Source organism: Protopterus annectens, chromosome 11.part0 (assembly GCF_019279795.1).
Source record: "Protopterus annectens isolate FY-2018-M chromosome 11.part0, PAN1.0, whole genome shotgun sequence".
Taxonomy (NCBI): Eukaryota; Metazoa; Chordata; order Ceratodontiformes; family Protopteridae; genus Protopterus; species Protopterus annectens.
The window spans coordinates 1,544,885,876-1,544,906,642 of NC_056745.1; the positions used below are offsets into that span (position 1 = coordinate 1,544,885,876).

General features: G+C 40.1%; 1 protein-coding gene across 5 annotated transcripts in view; it reads left to right on the forward strand.

Moving 5' to 3' along the window:
• The window catches only part of IL15RA (interleukin 15 receptor subunit alpha), a 733,105-nt gene that overhangs the window by 213,192 nt on the left and 499,146 nt on the right, over positions 1–20,767 (forward strand). For all 5 annotated transcript variants that reach the window (XM_044088815.1, XM_044088819.1, XM_044088817.1 and 2 more), the window contains one exon: positions 8,974–9,039. In XM_044088815.1, the coding sequence (XP_043944750.1) occupies positions 8,974–9,039 (66 nt within the window). The remainder of the gene's footprint in view (positions 1–8,973; positions 9,040–20,767) is intronic.

Below are 20,767 nucleotides of genomic sequence, written 5' to 3' on the forward strand. Positions count from 1 at the left end.
TCCTTCAATGGTATCAACTGTCACTAGCCCACAAACTAGTAAACCATCCACTAAATGTCCCATCCCTCCAGAATCTACTCCAACCCTATTGCACCACCAGACCACTAAGATCCAGCAACAAAAATCACTTCAGATCACTAAAGCCAGTAACTCTGCTGGTGAAGCACTATTCTGTTGCACCATAGCCAAATTATGGAACTTCCTCCCACCCACAATTACCTCCGTACCATCATGCACCCACTTCAAAACTTTACTAAAAAAGCACCTAAAAACATGCTGGCTATGCCTTTGCAACTCCCACTCTAATATCACCCACCCCATCCAACCAATACCTTTCTTTCCATTCCACTAACTACCTTGATTATAGCAAGCTCAGATGCTCATAAGCCTAGTACTTATACAGCAGGAACTTCTTATTTTAATATTTGTTAATGTCTGTTATGTACTTCACAGATAAAGATTCTAGTTGTCTACTGATGTACTATGTTCTTCATCTGTAAATATGTTGTAAGTAATTGCTATGTAAATTGTTAATCGCTATGTAATCCAATGTAACTACTGTCTGTTTATTTTAACTGTGGAGCTTTTCTCCCCGGGCCTCCGCTGAAAATGGACCTACGTCCAGTCGGACACTCCACATCAGCAAATATAAATACATAAATAAATAAATTTACACAGGCTGACTTTGACAGTTTGATAGATCTGATTCTAATAACCAGCACAAGTGTGATGTATGATGCAAATGCAATTAACTGTTATTTTCTACTTAGAGTAATCCTGCCAGCTACTTTAAAATATCCTATTTTTCATGTTTGAATTTTAACATCTGGTAGTTTAGATTTGATGGTTCCTACACAACATTTTAAACATGTCCCAAAATTGTAAATCTGAATAGAAATCCTTATGTTGTAAGGTGGGTAACTAACAGAACCCATGTGGTTAGAGTTGCAGGTGCCACTTAAAGTCAGTAATACTCACATTTTGTATCTATTTCTGTAGATCTATAGGTTTACAAAGTCACTCACGCATACACACACACACACACACACACACACACACACACACACACACACACACACACACACAGACCATCATTCATGCCCCTCGAGACATTCACATACATGCTTGTATGCACACTGACACTCCCCACCCCACATCTTCACTGCACCCCGCACACTCCTAAACCTGTGAATGGGTAAACAATGTGATTTTACAGTGGTCACTTTTTTCTTCTAGAGTAAAATTTTACTCATCTGAGCAATTCTCCGAATTTCTTAGCCAAGCAGATTCTGGGCCACAGACATTTCTAGTTAAGATCACATGGCTAATTAGCATTAGCCAGTTATACATAGAGTGCATTAGCCATTTCCCTGGACTGATGCATTAGCATGTTGCTTCAACAGTGTGATCACTCTCTGTGCTGAGACCCACATGAGCAGTAAAGCTCAGCAGTAATGTTTTACCTTCCTACTGTCATTTATCAAACATGAATTTACCCCACAAAAATAGCCCATTTTAAACTGATCATTGCAGCCTCCATTCTCCTTCCCCCTAAATATTAATGACATATGAAGTATGCTTTATTATGTTTTCACTTTCCAGTAATGTTACCTAAACCTCCCACACCCATTCCACAATCTTCTGTCATCCTAAACTTTTTAAACAGAATGAATACTTTTGAAAATGGTTTGCAAATAAGCATTTTTATTACTTTCATTTAAAATATCCATTCTGAATTATACTGATAATATCTTTTTCAAGAAATTCAAAGTCCAAGTGAAAGCATACTCATTCCAATTATATATATATATATATATATATATATATATATATATATATATGTATTTTTTTTTTTTTAACCTTCATTTTTGTCAAAAATATCTGTATGGGTTCAAAAGACTCAAAAGTAACAGCACAGAAATGATCATTCCCCAACTAAATAATGGTGCAAACCACCACTGCCAAAAAAAAAAATCTAAAGGTTCACTTATTTTGTCCCAAGTAAAATACATACCTCTCAAGTGTACCTCATTACGAGGAACGTACCTCATTTGGGGTCTTAAAAAGTTCATGTTCCTCGAAATTCCTCAAAGTTCCACATTGAAAGAGTCTGTCACACATTCAGTGTTAGGAATTTTTTTAAGTGAAATCCATGGTAAATTGAAATTAATCATATTAATTCATTAAATGATCTTTATAAGTAAAACCATCATATTTAACCATCCTATGACCTTCCTAGTTGAAGTTGTTAGTAAGCCATTAGTATGTGTTCCACATTTTGCCCATTTGTTCCACGTTATGAAGGTGAGTGTTCCTCATTTTGGCGATGGAAGGTTGAGAGCTATGGGAAAATAGCTGTCAACCACATTAGAAAAATTTCAGAAAAGTTCATGTGTGCTGTACATGAGGTGTGTGCCTTGCAGTAAGGTTTTTGCATTTATGGACAGACCTACCGCAATGCTGTTTCAAGAAGGCACAAGGCACCACAGTGGGCTGTTCCCATGGCTGTGATAGGTACTGATGAGGCATTCCAGGGAATAGATACGTGCTGATTACCCATGGACTCTCCCCTGAAACTGCTAGGTACTGATGAGGCATTCCAGGGAATAGATACATGCTGATTACCCATGGACTCTCCCTGAAACTGCTAGGTACTGATGAGGCATTCCAGGGAATAGATACGTGCTGATTAGCCATGTGCTCTCCCCTGAAACTGCTAGGTACTGGTGAGGCATTCCAGGGAATAGATACGTGCTGATTAGCCATGTGCTCTCCCCTGAAACTGCTAGGTACTGATGAGGCATTCCAGGGAATAGATACATGCTGATTAGCCATGTGCTCTCCCCTGAAACTGCTAGGTACTGATGAGGCATTCCAGGGAATAGATACATGCTGATTAGCCATGTGCTCTCCCCTGAAACTGCTAGGTACTGGTGAGGCATTCCAGGCAACAGATACATGCTGATTACCCATGGACTCTCCCCTGAAATGCTACGAACTAATGAGGCATTCCAGGGACTAGATACATGCTGATTACCCATGGGCTCTCCCCTGAAACTGTTAGGTACTGATGAGGCATTCCAGGGAATAGATACATGCTGATTACCCATGGACTCTCCCCTGAAACTGTTTGGTACTGATGAGGCATTCCAGGGAATAGATACATGCTGATTACCCATGGGCTCTCCCCTGAAATGCTTGGAACTAATGAGGCTTTCCAGGGACTAGATACATGCTGATTAGCCACGTGCTCTCCCCTGAAACTGCTAGGTGTTGATGAGGTATTCCAGGGAATAGATACATGCTGATTAGCCATGTGCTCTCCCCTGAAACTATCTGTATTGTTTCAGCTGACAGCTTAGCGAATCAGATAATTATTCACTAAATTAGCATGGCAACTCCTGGCCACTCATGGTAGAGATAAGTGTTAGGGTGTTTAGTGGTCAAGTAGTGTTAGCATGTGTGTGTGTGTGTGTGTGTGTGTGTGTGTGTGTGTGTGTGTGTGTGTGTGCATATGTGTGCGTGTGTGTGCGTGTGTGCGTGTGTGTGTGTGTGTGTGTGTGTGTGTGTGTGTGTGTGTGTGTGTGTGTGCATATGTGTGTGTGTGTGTGTGTGTGTGTGTGTGTGTGTGCGTGTGTCTGTATGTGTGTGTGTGTGTGTGTGTGTGTGTGTGTGTGTGTGTGTGTGTGTGTGTGTGTGTGTGTGTATGCCTTAACAGCACTTAGTAGTGGAAGAATCACTGGACACCAGGAATACCTTTGCCATGTCATGTCTTAATGGCACTTAAACCTAACATTGATTGGGTGGAAATTACCATACAGTAGGGAAAACATGGCTTGGGGGAACCACTAGACATCAGAGACAACTCTGAAGATGTGGGACAGGGAAACACTAGCCACAAGGTATTACATTTTTATTTTGTGCCGTAATGGGACTTACACATAACATGAGTTTGAGGGAAGTGAACACCAGGGGCTACACTCTCATCTCTTGCTTTAATGGCCCTTACATATAACATGGGTCAGTGGGGGGGACATTAGCCACCACAAATACTCTATATAGAATGCCTTAAAGGCACTTAATTGTTTGTGTTGTTGTGTCTTTCGGCTTTTCCCGGTTAGGGGTAGCCACAGCGGAACTCCGGTCCGCTAATGATTGGCAGTTGATTTTTACGTGCTGAGTTGCCAGCCCTAATGCACAACCTTCAACGAAGGTACGCCCATTCATGCATGTCTCCATGCAGAAGACGCTCTAGCTGAGAGTCGAACCGGTCAGTGTCTTACTGTGAGGCGGAAAGAAAAAAAACAATATGGAATAGGGAACAACTAGACACCAGGGATAATATAAACGGTATGATTTAAAGGCACTAAAAAGGATTTCAACCCTGTACCTTGCCACCAAGGATACTAGACACTATGGATATCACATATGATGTTTCCTGTGGCAAGGGTGCAGGGTTCAAAGGTGTTTCCACCTTTATAATTTGCATTTTTTTGCAAGTTTTAATGTCTTTCCATTTTACCCAAGGTAAGGTTATGCAAGATTTTAAGCAAATCTTTCTCTCTTCTGTTCCTGTGTTTCATTGAAACTATTCTACTATGGCTTGTTTTTTGTTAGCTAGGAACAAAAAACATGTTAAGAGTAAAAAAACAATAAAAGGAGATTTCTGGACAAGTGTCAGTAAGATTCCAAGGACCCTAAACTCTCTTTTCCTGATCAGTTGACCTCCTTATGATCATAAGCGTTTGCCTCCCTTCTCCCTTCACCTCAGCCATTCCCAAGTTCCTCTGTATCAGAAGCTATCTCTAGCCTTCCCATCCTGACAATACATAACATTAGACAAATGAGATCTTTCCATCACCCAGAAACGGTACAGGATATCTTCAATTGCTCCTTCTTGTCTCTAATGGTTTCCCCTGTCTCCTCCAAGCTAGATCCACCTTATTCATTTTCTGCTTCAAGATCTCTTTACTCAGGAGACAGTACAGTTTGTGCCCCCTCATCTATAAAAAGAGGATTTTATTCAAGAATGCTTCTGGTTCCCAGAAAGGTGGGCAATTGGAGACCTATTTTGGACCTTTCTTCTCTAAACACCTTTTTCAAATTCCAAGGTTCAGAATGTTTATCCAGCAATCATTACTTCCTATGAACCCTCCCCAAGTGTTTTTTGGTGACACTAGATTTAAAGGACATTTGCATTCATATCCCTATTTATCTAACATGCAGGAACTTAATAAAATTCTGACTCATATTACTTTCATTTTTTGTTTTGTTTTACCATTTGGTCTTTCAACTCCCTCATGGGTATTCACAAAGTGCTTAGCTATTATCATTGCCTTTTGCAGACTTTGAGGAATTCATATCTTTTCTTAACTGGATCACTTCCTAATTCAAGATCTTTCTTAAAGGTTTGGATTTTAATGTGAATATTCTGAGCAATCTGGGGTTCCCACAAAACTTCAACAAGTCTTTTATTCCATTTCAAAATTTAATTTTCCTGGGATGCAGTCACTGCTCTATGAATGAGAGCTGTTTTTCCTGCAGATAAAGTTCTGTTCCTTTAAGATTATGTTCAAAACCTTCTTCTCTTGAATGTGATCTTGGCAAGAATTTTTTTCAGAGTCCTGGGGTAGATGGCATCAACAATTCCTATGTTACCTTATGCCAGACTCCACATGAGAAGAATATAGTGGTACTGCAAGTCAGTCAGGACTGCCATCCAGTAACCTTCCTAATTTGTCTCTTGCCCTTCACCAAAAGTATTTCCTTGGATGGAACCAGATTTCACTCAACCCAGGAGTGTCTTTTTTTGTTTATTCTCCTTGCCATGAACAAACCACATATGCTTGATTACTGGTTTAGTGAGCTTGTTCCAAGAACATCAGGGCCCAGGGGAGATCGGTCACCTAAAGACAGAAAAGACCATATAAGTATAAAGAAAATGAAAGGCCTTATCCTAGCTCTTTAATATCTGTATTAACTCTTCTTCAGGTCCTCTTGAAGTTTACATAGCCAACACCTCAGTCATATGGTACATAAACAAACAGGAAGGCACAAAGTCTTACCAGCTCTGTAGACTAACCTTGATTGCTTGGACAAAGCAGTTCAGCACAACATTTCCTTTAAACTGTGCACATACCATCAGAAAAGAACACCATGACTGTCCTTCTGAGCAGATCCAGAGCAGACCCTCATGGATAACTGCTGAACCTTAAGGTGTTTTTGGACATTGTCCATCAGTGGGATATTCCCCAGATAGATCTTTTTGCCTCCACACACTACAGACATCACAAGCTTCTCTGCTGCAGAGCACCACACCTTCAGGCTTCGAAAATGGATATGTCTTTTTCTTGGAAGAGGAAGTTCCTTACATACTTTTTCAAATTCCCAAATATACTTCTCAAACTCAAGAAGGACAAGCCAAAAATCTTGTAGATGACTTCCCTTTAGCCCAGACAGCACTGGTGTGCCCTTCTCTTCCACTTGTGCAGGGGCATCACAAGTTACCTCACAGGATAGACTTGCTCAAACAAAACAAAAGCTCTTAAGTCATCCCAGTCTACAGACATTGAATCTGACTCTTTGCATGATGAAGTTTTAATTCTTTTTAGGCACCACTTGACTGAGGACATGCTTAAGGTTCTACAGGTGAGTAGTAAACCAAATGCAGGAAAATCTTATGTCCCTAAATGGAAAAGGGTTTCCTTATGCTGCCTTAAAAAGAATCAGGTCCCTTATCAATGGGGTATTCCTGATATTCTAGTTTACTTGTGTCAGTTGCTCAAAGCTGGACTGGCATTTTCTGCTGCTGAAACGTATTTGCCAGCCATGTCTGTCTGCCCCCTCTGGATTTACCACTGTCTTCTCATTTTGAGGTCAAACATTATTTTGAAAGCTGTCCTATATATCAGACCACCAAGGAGAACAATTCTCCTTTCTTAGGATCTGAGCTATATTCTGGAGAAACTTAACCCATTTCTTTTTGAGACTAATGCATCTTCAGCTCCCAAATTCTGCACATGGAAAACTGTGTTGCTCATAGCTTTCACATCTGGAAAAAGTACATCAGAGCTACAAGTATTGATGGCCATTGCATCCTTTCTTATTTTCCATAAGGAGAGGCTTACCTAGAGAGCCAGCCCTTCATTTATGTCTAATGTTGTCAGTGAGATCTCTTTGAATTAGACCATCAACTTGCCCACCATTTTTCCCCCTCATCCCTTGAATCAGACCATCAATTTGCCTTCCTTTTTCCCTCTCCTATGAACAAAAGAGAGGGTTTTGCATTCCTTTGATGTTCATAAACAGCTCAGGCTTTATTTAGATAAAACCCAAACTATCAGAAAACCTGATCAGCTTTTTGTTTCTTTCCAGGAGAAGGGCTTGGGGTTTCATGTTTCCAAGCAGACTATTTTAACTCGATTTTATGGCCATTTCCTTTTGTTATTCTTTCCATGACAAACAACTACAGGTTCCAGTAAAATGACATTTCACTAGAGCTGCGGGTTCATCTGGGGCTTCCTTCAAAGGTATGGATATGAGACCTAACTTTGAAGCAGCAGCTTGGGCCTCTATTTACACTTTCACAAAACATTATAAGATCAATGCATTATTTAGCACTAGAATAGGGTTTGCTAGGTCTGTCCTTCAGGGTCTTATAGACCATAACTCAGCTCAGTCTTGCTTCCCCTTTCTTCATAGACAGCTTTGGGAATCTCCCATCTCTTGGTAAAACTGTAACAGTGATCCAAGGAAGGACATGGCACAGTTTTTAAAGAACTTGCTATAGCAGTAGATGTCCAAGTGATCACTGTTACAGTATTACACCCCACCTTCTTTACCTCATTGTTTTTTGTTTTGTTTTGTTTTTTTGTGCTAAGGTGGATTCTTTTTATTTTTTCTTTTATTTTTTTACTTGTACATATGTATATAGTTGCCTGTACATCTGTTTACTTTCCTCAGTCTGGGACAAGAAAGTCCTGAGATAATCCACACTTGTATGTACCTCTTACCTTCCCCAGGATGAGGTTGTACATCAGAAGCACCGTGTGAGAGGAAGGCATCCAGGCTTTGGTTTGCTGGCTGGATGTTGGCTGTCCTTGGCAGATATCCCATCTGTTAGTAATACTGCAACAGGGATCAGTCGGACATCTACTGTTACTATGAGTTCTTACATAGTTGTACTCTAGCACTACATAAGAATTAAATCCACAACATATTTCAAGTATAGAGTTTTTTAATGTTATTGGAAATATATTATGGCATGTAAAATGACTTCAACATATAAACAATGACTGGGAACCTACACTGAGAATTATAATGAGTGTTAACTTACATGTAATCTTTGATTTTTATGTCTTTTATCTTTGATATTTCTTTGTAGTTTAAACCTTTTAGCTTAGGGTCATAATACTGACATACTGTTTTTCTACATTTAGGGTTTTAAGGGATGGTTTGCACTTGTACATTAATGTGTGTTTGATTATTAAAACCACTTCTATCCATCTTGTTATAATCTAATTTAAACACACTTTGAATGTTATAAGAGAGGTATCATAAGAAAAATATAAAAGCTATAGCAAGATAATGACTGTTGCCAAACATTAATTCCTGAATGCATGCAAAGTACAGAAGAAACACCTTATCTGAAAAAGGACACCACCCCCCCCTTTTAAATGTCAGTTCTTTATAAAATTTCTCCAGTGTGGCAGCTGCATGTTCATTTGCAAAGCATTGTTCTTACGACATCCATATCCATGATTACACATATATAGTATTGTAAATTACAGAGGCCTTATCTGGAGTATCGGTTATTACCCTGTTTTAAAAGTCACATCATTCTACAATGTCTGAGTATTTTGATAGCTGTATGATGGTGCTAAAGGGATTTTGTTGATCATTTGTACTAAAACTGGTAAATATTATTGTGAAAGAGTATTCTTCTTTTAATATATCATATTCTTCTATATACAGCAGTAAACACCTCAGAAAGCTCTACAGTTCTTAACTTCACTGAAGAACCAAGCACAGCCGTGACAGGTAAGTCTTTTTGTTAATACTAACATAATTTTTTTTTAAATGTAGCTGGGACTGGAAATTAATAATTTGCACAATTAATATAAATATACTTATGAAACTGTTGACCTAATATTGTTGTTGTCTATTATATCTATTATATATCTAATATTGTGGTTGTCTGCAAGGAAGACACATTCAAAATGGTCTTAAAATAATTCACAGACAACAAATGATAAGTACTATAAAATATGCAAGACTGTTAGTCAGCATTGGTTGTATTAAAATAAATAAACATAACTATAAAAATATACATTTTCAGATTTAAAACATGCTTTTCAGGCAATGTTAAAACATAAAAAGCAGAAGTAAGGCAGCAACACTTATAATTAATTCATCTCTTAGCAGTTAATTGATTTAATCATACTTTTCTCTGTCAGGAAAGGTTTTAGTGAAACACATGGGAATTACACTGACTCTGACATTTAGCTTTGTTTTTAATAAAGTGGTCTCAATACATGGGAAATAATATAAGGATGGCATGTGTCACTGGTAGAATCACTTACAGTAGCTTTAAGGAAAGATAATGGGACTGACTATCTGAAGGCCACTTATGGAAGGAATATTCAGTTGATGTTCATCGTGTTTCACTGTTGCAGTCATTACACTTGGGTTATCCTGCTGGCATGTTACCCGCAGTCGGCCTGAATTCCAAAGTCCTGGTCTGGCGTTGGTTGCTGTCGCCTCTTCCCTGACGTCAGTGCGCCAGGGGTATATAAGATGCAGCCAACGCCATTTTCTTCAGTCTTTCTTGCCGCGCGGTGCCCGAAGCAAAAGCAGTTCGCAAGTGCCGGTCGGCCTACTCCTGATATTTTTTAATTTGAATTTCATATCCGAAGTCTTCAATAAAGCTAAGTACCCCGTTGGGGAAACCTTTTCTTGCTCCAGTCCGATTTTCATTCTTACTGTATTCCTTGCCTAGGCCTTGACCACGACATTGCTAGTTGTTGGTTTTTTGCTAGATTCAACCAACACACTATTAAGCGTCGGTTCGATTTTGCTTTTCATTACTTTGGCCGAAGGTTTAACTATATAATGCCATCAGAACAACCAATGACCGGAGTCCATAAAAAGCGCAATGACAAAGAAAAAGACAGGCATCCGAGTTCCAAAACCGACGACAAAGCCTCTTCTAGGCCAGTCGCCGGTTCGCCGGTTTTCAGTGAGGCTCTTTCACAGCCCCTGACACCCGCTACCTCAGAGCCACAGGCCGCCTCCGACTCCCACGTGAAGACAGCTAGGCGTCTGGAAACTCAAGGTATTGGGCCTATGGAAACAATTCCCTCAGATGGGTCCGGAGCCGCTGAGCAGGCATCGGCTTCTGAGGGTGTTCTCAGACCTACACAGCTTACTATCAAGACCTCTTCAGCAGCCAAGGCAAAGTCTAAAACACCTTTAAAGACAAAGAAACAAGTACAGCATTCTCAAGGACTGTCATCCATGCCAAAGAAACAAATGCTCAAAATGGCCGAGGACCTAATTACTTTGATCAGGGGCTCCCACCCCCCTTCTGATAAAAGGCCTAGGCAAGACACTGACTATGACTCCTCTGACCAGGTTTCTATTTCTTCTGATTCCTCTTCAGAACAGGGATATTCTCTTCCTCCCTATGAGGACTCTGATGCTGAAGAATCTATCCCTTCAGCCTCTCCTCCTGAGGACTACTGTTTTGGGGAAACCCTGCACACCATGAGGGAATATTTCCATTGGGAGAGCCAGGATTATTCAGAATCCAAGAAAAGGCTCAGAGACTTTCTTTTATTGCCTCAGCACAGGCCTCTTGCTATCCCCCCCGTACTAGATATTGTTGATGATGTTTTTTCTGAATCCAGTTTGACTCCTGATTCTTTACCCCCTGCACCAGTTAAGCCAGATAGGTACTACATGGTTCCAGATTCTCATAAATTTCTTTATAAAAACCCTGCTGCTGATCCAGAAACTATTTCTCAGTGTCCCAAAGGGGTCAAGGCTTCCACTGCAAAAAACCCTGTTCCCTCTGATAGGGATTCTAGAGCACTGGACAGATGGGGGAAAAAAGTTTACACCTCTGCTACTTTAGCTGTAAGGGCTTTAAACTGCCAGTTTCACGTGCTTAAATATCAACAATACCTAATGTCTTTGCTAAAACAGAAAATGTTTACAAGCTCTGAATGTCCTGAGAACAAGGAAATGCAGGATTTATTGCATGCAGCTGAACAAGTGGGAAAGCATACTTTGCAATGTGATTTTGATTCATTAGAGGCTTCTTGCAGAGCCGCAGTTACAGGTTCTGTCATTCGAAGGCATGCTTGGTTAAAAGAACAGAGTTTACCTGATCATGTTAAAGCAAAATTATTGGATGCTCCATTACAGCATGATACTTTGTTTGGTGTTAAGGCAGAAGAGGTGTTAAAGAAAATGGAGGATAAAGCAAAATCAATGCAGACAGTAAAGGATTTCTTACAGGTTCAGCCACCTAGATTTAGCAGGAACTGGCCTTCTAAAAATTGGTCCTTTCCAGTGTCAGACAGGCCACAAAGAGGCAGATACAGATGCCCAAGAGGCAGATCTCAGCCGCAAGGCTCATACAGACCTAAACAATGGGGTGCTTCAGCCCCCAAAGGCGGAGAAGACAAATCACAACCTTATAAGAAACAGTCCCAATGACTTTCCTCTACAAATGTCAAGCACTTACCTTTTGGCAGCACCCTTAGGGGGAAAACTAGCACTTTTCTCACAAAACTGGCACATGATCACCCAGGACAAATGGGTACTGAATATTGTTTCTCAGGGTTACAGGTTCCACTTTCACACCTTACCAAGGTCAAAAGGTATGCCAGACCTGCCACAAAATCAATGGGCAGAGGCACAAAAACAAATTTCTGCTCTCATGGACATGAGGGCTATTCAAAAAGTACCACAGCAAGAACAGGGGCAAGGATTTTACTCAAGACTTTTCTTGGTATCCAGAAAGGACAAAGCCTGGAGACCAATACTGGACCTGTCTATTCTAAATACTTTCCTGGATGTTCCAAAATTCAAAATGTTGACACTGTAGCAACTACTACCCATGCTGGGCAAGAAGGCTTGGCCAGTTACTTTGGACCTCAAAGAGGCATACCTGCATGTCCCAATCAGACAGTCTTGCAGAAGATACCTCAGATTCATAGCTGGCTCAATGCATTACCAATTCTCTGCACTGTCCTTTGGCTTATCTACTGCGTCCAGGGTCTTCACAAAATGCCTGGCACCAGTAATTGCATTTTGCAGACAAAAAGGAATTCATATATATCCCTACTTGGACGACTGCCTTATTCAAGCAGAGAGCAAGGACATTCTACTAAAGCATCTGGCGTTTGTAAAAAGATTACTAATTTGCCTAGGGCACACAGTAAATGAAAATAAATCAAAACTAGTGCCCTCTCAAGAGATAATATTCCTGGGTGCAAGCTTAAATACAACTGCTCAGATGGCTTATCTCACGCCAGACAAGCAAATGCAACTGACTCATTACTTTCAAATGATGGCAACAAAGATCCAGCTACCTGCAAGGAAAATTCTGCAGGCTTTGGGCTTCATGGCATCCTGCATCCTACTAATTCCATATGCAAGACTGCATATGAGGAAGCTACAATGGTATCTAAAAAGTGTTTGGACTCAACATTTCCACAGACTGGAAACAATAGTAACTCTTATTCCCTGCCTGCAACAGGAGTTTCGATGGTGGGCACTGGCCTGTCACCACAAAAAGGGACAGCCTTTCACTTTACCCACAGCCAGGCAGACACTAACAATAGATGCATCGGATTATGCCTGGGGGGCACACATGGCAGGAAAATGTATTCAGGGCACGTGGCCCGCGGACCAAATGCATCTTCATATCAATCAAAAAAAGATGCTAGCTGTACAGAATGCCCTGACAGCCTTCAAGACTCTACTACAGCCAGGACAACTATTACTAAAGACGGACAATACTACAGTTATGTGGTACATAAACAAGCAAGGGGGCACACATTCCTACCCCCTCTGCAGGCAAGCCATGACTTTGTGGAACACAGTACTGACCTATCAAGTACATCTGCAGGCACAATTCCTGCCAGGAAAGAAAAATACTCTGGCAGACAAACTAAGCAGAAACCTCATGGACCCTCAAGAGTGGAAACTAGATCCGCATGTCTTCAGCATGATAACAAGGAAATGGGGATGCCCAGACATAGATCATTTTGCCTCCCCTCACAACTGCCAACTACAAAGATTCTACACAGGGACTTATCACTCACAAGCATGGAAAGTGGATGCTCTATCATTCAGCTGGAAAACCCTAACAGTTTACGCCTTTCCACCACTGCCTGTCCTTCCCAAGGTACTAGTGAAAGTCAGACAAGAGAAGCCAAAAATGATTCTGATTGCCCCAGACTGGCCATGCCAGCACTGGTACCCAATCCTAAAGAGCTTGTCTCAAGGCCCAGCCTGGACTTTACCTCAAATTCCTCATCTTCTGACTCAACAAAACAATCAGATCCTGCACAGCCAACTCAGAACCTTAAATTTGGCTGCATGGCAAATAATATAGGCACTCAGAACACACCTCTCTCTAAAGCTGTTATGGATGTCATTTTGGAAGCCAGGAGGCCCAGCACCAGAAAATCTTATGCAGAAAAATGGAAGAGATTCTGTGCTTGGAACCAGGCACAAGGACTTGAACCACTTTTTCCAAATATTCCTCAGATTTTACAATACCTAACTGAGATGCTGGACAAAGGCCTATCCTTCTCATCAATTAAGATCCATGCCTCTGCCATTTCAGCTCATTACAATACGGAACCTCCTATTTTCTCACATCCACTGCTAAGACAGTACCTCAGAGGGGCAAAAAACATAAGACCCCCAAGTAGAGCACAGATACCTACATGGAACCTCAACTTTGTCTTGGAAAAGCTCACACTGCCTCCTTTTGAGCCAGCCAATACAGCTGATATAAAATTCTTATCATGGAAAACTGCTCTGCTCCTAGCAATAACTTCAGCAAGAAGAGTCTCAGAGTTACAGGCATTAATGGCAGTGGAACCTTTTATCATTTTTCATCCGGACAAGGTTTCTCTAAGGACAAACCCAACATTTATGCCAAAGGTAGTATCCAGTGTGGCTCTTAACCAAACCATTCATTTGCCAACATTTTATCCAAATCCCCAAAATAAAGGGGGGAGACTTCTGCACTCTTTGGACATACACAGGCAGTTACTCTCTACTTGGACAAAACAAAAGCTTTCAGAAAAACTGAGCAACTATTTGTCGCATATGCTGCAGGAACACAAGGAAAGGCTATCTCAAAGCAGACTATTTCAAAATGGATAGGACACTGCATTTGTTTCTGCTATGCACAGCATGGCAAGTCAGTGCCTACAAATATTAGGCCACATTCTACCAAGGCAGCAGTCACTTCAGCAACCTTTCTCAGAGGAGTACCAACCAAGGAAATTTTGGAGGTGCAACTTGGAGTTCAGTGCACACTTTTACCAAGCATTATCACTTACCTCTTTACTCTAAATCCAGAGCAGGCTTTGCCACTGCAGTTCTGCAGGGCGTCATAGCCACTCCTAATCCTATTTAGACCCAGCCACCCTACCTCAGCTTTGGGATTCTACCCAAGTGTAATGACTGCAACAGTGAAACATGAAGAACACAGTACAGTTGTGTACCTACCATAAATGTAAATGTTCGAGTGTATTCACTGTTGCAGTCCAGGTTACCTTCCCACCATCCCCCTTTCTTTTGCTGGGACTTATCTGTACTTCTCTATTCTATACAACCTATGTGGTGTATTTTCTTGTAGATGAAGGTATTGTTTTATTTTAGAGTATGTTTTTATAAGCAATATGTATTGCCTACCTTCTTGGGGGCACCTGACATCTGGGGCAAGAAAATCTGAAGAAAATGGCATCGGCTGCATCTTATATACCCATGGCGCACTGATGTCAATGAAGAGGCGACAGCAACCGACGCCGGACCAGGACTTTGGAATTCAGGCTGACTGCGGGTAGCCTGCCAGCAGGATAACCCAAGTGCAATGACTGGAACAGTGAATACACTCGAACATCTACATTTATGGTAGGTACACAACTGTACTTTCTACTGACCAACAATTTGCTGTCATGTGATTAAACCTGGTTTCTCTGTGCTTGCAGTCCTTCAGAAGTTCAAAGAATCTGTCACATTATCTTCTGATTAAACAAATGCTAATGAATCTTGATAATTTAAAGGTGAGGCTCTTTGGGCAGTAGCATATTAGTCTAAGGGAATGGTGTCCTGTTCCAGTACTGAAGAGTAACAGTAGATGGTAAAAAAGTATAGTACATTTAAAATGTGTTAAAAAACATACTTCATATTAGTAACACAGAGCTACACACCAGGCACCGTAATTCTTATAAATGAAGGTCCTGTGAGCATCTGCCCTATGTTGTAGATGTGCAGTACATATGATTAAGCACTGCCGATCTGAAATAGATAGAGAATGATGTGTATTTTGGTAGGAGACAAGCAACATGTTATTGTTCATTATTAAAAGGAGACAGTTTTTGGAAGGGTAAAGCTGAAGGAATAAGCTTACTCATTACTGTATTTTTGTCTTTGTTGGTTTTATACCACTATGTGTACTTATATACTGACTGACTGATAACAGACCAGACAGAGAAAGGTGGTCGGTGATCTTTCTTGGAAGATTATTGTATACAGCATTTTCTACCAGGCATGTCAGGAAAAGTGTACAGCTCTGATGACGCCTACCAGTGTGGCATGTGGTGCTGGAAATTAAGGTAATGAGATGTTGCAGCTCCCAAAACAAGAGAATCCTTTCTTCCTACAAAGTGATTCACGTTAATTTAGACTATGAGTAGTAGAGGATGTAAAAATGCTATATACCCTGAAGGCTTCTTCTATGCAGTAGAGTGGCCTCATTCAAAATATTTATATAAAGAATGTTTTTGATAATTACAATACATAATTAATTAGAGTACGGAGAAAATTTACTGAAGTCACTTGTAGTGTGATAATATAATTGGTGACTTACAGAAAAAAAGATGATCAAAGTACACAAACAGTAGATCTTGTGTCAAAATCTGAAACTGAACCCCAAAAACCTCCAAAATCACAATAAAAAATAATCCTTTCAGGTCATCGGATTACCTAGGGGAGAGAAGGCAGTAATTCAGTGCTTCTTTTAACCAAAATATTAAAGCTTCCCGATTCCCCCAGGTAATTGTTTGACCACCTTGTGTCATGTATAAGGATTATAATGACCCAGAAACAGTGCTTCATAACGTCAGAGAGCTGAATAACAATTTTATACAGAGTGAAACCCCTGTTAGCATAGCACAGTATAGTTGTCCGATAATTCAAAAGTTAAAAGACATGGTCAGCTACAGTGTCTGTCTTCTTTTGTGTTCTCTATACTGACCAACAAACCTTCTTTTAGGTGCCAGTAGTGGCAGATGCTTTTGTGCAACTCTTATCTCAAGACAGCAGCATAAAACAAACTGCCTTAGATAGATGTGATTATGAAATGAAAGGACATCACCAGTCATGTGCACCCATCCCTTTAAATGCCATTCATATCTCCACAAAATAAAAAAACAGTGTCCATCCTCTCCTGCGAGACCCCATGTAGTCACTTGTACCTCTACAGTATGGTAAAAACTTTTCCAGTCAGTTATGAAGTAATTGGCTTGTGTGATGTCCCCACTCTGGCCAGTAATCAAGGAGCCTGAATCCTCACCACTGACACTGGAGAGGGATGTTCACTTGGAATAACAATGGATATACTCAGTGTTTCCAGATGCAGACCGGCACACAGGGAACACACTCAGCATTGGGGTCTAGGCTTCTCTCTCTGTCTCTTCCCAGGTCCCCGGTAAGGTTTCCCATTGGCACAGCTTCAGAGGTAAGTACTCAGCTGAGTGCCCAAGCCATGTCCTCTACCACTCTCTCTGTGAAACTAGTGCTTCATGTCCCTGCCCAAGTAGCTGACACACACACTCTCTGAGATTTAATTTTCACACACACTTATCTGGGAAAGGCTGGCACAGATTACCCACTCTACCACCTTTGCCCAGACTATAAGGCAGATTCACTGCCGTCAGTCAGTTACTATAAGGCTCTTAAAAGGGTATCAAATTATAGTGAGTGAAATTATTATTAATGCAAATGGTAATGTTGACCAAACAGCCAGGCTTTCAGGAGTGGCCAGAGTTAATACCAAATAAATATGTGCAAATACTCTGAAAACATATGTATTTTGTAAAAAGAACCAGCCACAGTGAAAAGTTTAAATATATTTAATAATAAATAAAAGAGTATGAAAATACTAAATATCTATTTACAGTAAACACTAGAGTTTTAGACATAGGAAATGTTGAAAATAGCACAGCTGGAAAGAGTCACACAGTTACAGAAAAAAACAATGCTTAACTATTCTCACTATAGTTTCCTGACTAATCTAAAGAATTACTGTTTCTATTTACTGAATAGAACAAAGCAAGATAATGTGGTGAGTGGTCCTTATTGTCAGATCCAAGACAGAATGCAGAATGCTGAGACCAATCTCCTACTAATATCTAAATATTATTTCTGGCTTACAGAATGACATCACACACATCTGGTCATCTGCCTGTTTCCTGCACTATTTCCCATCATTAGAAGCTGCCAGGGTTTAACTGCGGTGGTGGTGCTGCGGTAGCGTTGTCGCCTCACAGTAAGACGCTGTCCGGTTCGATTCTCAGCTAGAGCGTCTTCTGTGTGGAGACATATGTAAATGGGTGTACCTTCTTTGAAGGTTGTGCGTCAGGGTTGGCAACTTGGCACGTAGAAATCTACTGCCAATCATTAGCGGACCGAAGTTCCGCTGTGGCGACCCCTAACTGGGAAAAGCCGAAAGACATAACACAACAAGAAGCTGCCAGGGTTTAGCAACTATGTGCTTCAATACACACTAGACCTTTAGCTAGGTTTTATTAAAGCATCTGGAAGACATAAAACAATAACACCATTCCACTCTTCCTACAGGAGCTACAAACTATTCTCTGGTACAGACATTGCATCTCTGGCTCCCTTCAAAACTGTGGGATTACATCTTTATGGCTTAACCCATAAAGTAATTTACTTTCAAGAATAATTTTTCAAAGTCAGGTGGATTAACCTCTTCTCTGCCAGTATATGCTGCTATGGTTTATACATTTAAACAGTTACAATATTGCATGTACTCTTCTGTCCAGCAGGAAACACTGTTGATACATTTTAACACAAACAACTTTACAAATACATTTTTAAAGAAAAGCATCTGTACAAATCAGTTTGATACACAAATGACATATAATTCTTTACAAAATCCCAGACAGCTCTGCTGGCATATGTTACACATCCACTACCCTACTTCTCCTGGCATTTTTGGCACGACCTCCTGTTGTCACAGCTTGTACCCCTCCCCTCAAAAGAGGATTCTGAAAAGGAGAACAAGTCAAAGGTCTTTATTACTGTGATCCATTACCAACAGATATCACTCATATGGACACTAAGTTGGACCATTAGGATGTAGTGGAAACAGTTACTAATGGGCCCAAAAATTACCTGAATCATGTGGTTTCAGACCCATCAATGTAATCTTATGTTTCCTAGATGGGGCTTGCAGGAAACTGGTCTACAGCTTTATTGGCCTGTTTATATGAGTTCCTCTTAGAGATTGTAAGAACTGTTCGCTTTTTCAGCCCATGCATTATTGTTAATGCTGGATTACTGAATTAGGATATATTTTAACTTTCAAATTATTTAATGTCAACAGAATTATTAGAACTGGCTTTAATTGTTTAGCTGTTCATTGTTGTACACTTTTCCACAACATTTATTAGACTCTGCATCCAAAGTAATAATAGAATATAGCTCACTGATTTGCTGTGAAGGAGGTGTGATCAGGGCTACAGAATGCTCTTTTGTTAGCAATATTTATGTGGCAAGCTATTAGCAGTGTTTGCATGCTTTTATTATTGTTCTTTTAGCAGTGTTTACATGGGAAGTCCTGTTAATGCTAAAGTACTAGTGAATGCACACTGCAAACAACTTTCTTTGTATGTGTGTGTGTGTGTGTGTGTGTGTGTGTGTGTGTGTGTGTGTGTGTGTGTGTGTGTGTGTGTGTGTGTTTGTTTGTAATTTAGCATTAACCACCATGATGGGGAGTTCCTAGCTGAAAGGATATGGCTGTTAAGAGAAGAATTCAAAACCTATCTGACCAGAGGCTATTGTTGGTAAAATGGCAGTGACACCACTGCAGTACTCTGAAGGTCTTGGGTTTGAGTCCGAAATAAAAGCTTACCATGATTCTACCATGATACGTAAGCAGAAAATGTCCTCTGTATTTGTTGGGTATGTTTGTAATTTGACCTTGTTCACTTTTAGTTATTTGTATTTGTTAAAATGACTTTTTTGTATGCATAAATAAAGCATCAATACATTTACAGATATGTTACAATTAATAAAATGATTTATCAATTTATTTATGTTTTCATAACTGGAATATCCAGTTGTGTGGAAGCCCATTTTTCAGAGGAGGCTCAGGGAGAAAACCTCCATAAACATGTGCATAATAATAAAAGAATATACTTTCAGTCTTACAGTATAAGGCATACAGAAAAAATGATTACAATATTACAATATTAGATAAACAACATACTGACAGAAATGATAAAAGAATTGAAGAAACAATAATAAATAATATAAAAACTGGACAGTTCAGGAATTTTCTGTACATAAAATTATGTTACGACTGTAGGTAATTCAACCAACTATCCTTAGTAGCCGAAGAGTAAACAAACGCGAGCATTAGCCTGTCATGATATATAGCATAGAGAATCCTGTGGTAGATTAACTAAGCTGATATCTGTAGCACAGGCTAGTGAAACCACTGCTAGAAAAGCTGATACTCCACTACAGCATGCCTCTGTCCTTTAACTTCCATTAGTGCTGTTCACACATTTCTGCAAGAGAAACTGATGTAACTGCTGTTCATAGACTCAGTTTGAAATGACAGTAACTGGAGTACCGCGGTGGTGCAGCGGTAGCATTGTTACCTCACAGCAAGAGGTTCTCCCATTTGATTGTCGGCTGGAGTGCGGGGAGTGCCTTCTGTGTGGAGTCTGCATGTCCTCCCCGCGTTTGGGTGGGCGTTCGAAAGACATGCGTAAATGGGTGTGCCTTAGTTGAAGGTTGAACGTCGAGCTGGCTCCTCGGCATTCGTGAAAATCTACTGCCAATAATTAGCGGACCGGAGTCCTGCTGTGGCGCCCCTAACAGGAAAAAGCCGAAAGACAACAACAAGTGAAGACACAGCAGTGCATTTTGTGTGTTTCAAGAGCTGGATAGTAACTGCCTCAAAAGTGTTCCCACGGTTTCTTATTATTAAGCAACTGAATGACTAACAGTCAGGAATGTTACAGTGGGAATAAATAATATACTTTCACAAGTGAACATAAATTTGTTATTTCTAATCTCAATCCAGATGGTCTTAAAATATGCAAACTATTTTTTTTTTGTATTTCAGACGTGCTCATATTATATATGTATACACACATTTGCTTGTATTTGTTTATCTGTATCTACAATTGCAACACATATATTTATGTGTATGTGTATGTATATATACATTTATAATATATATATATATATATATATA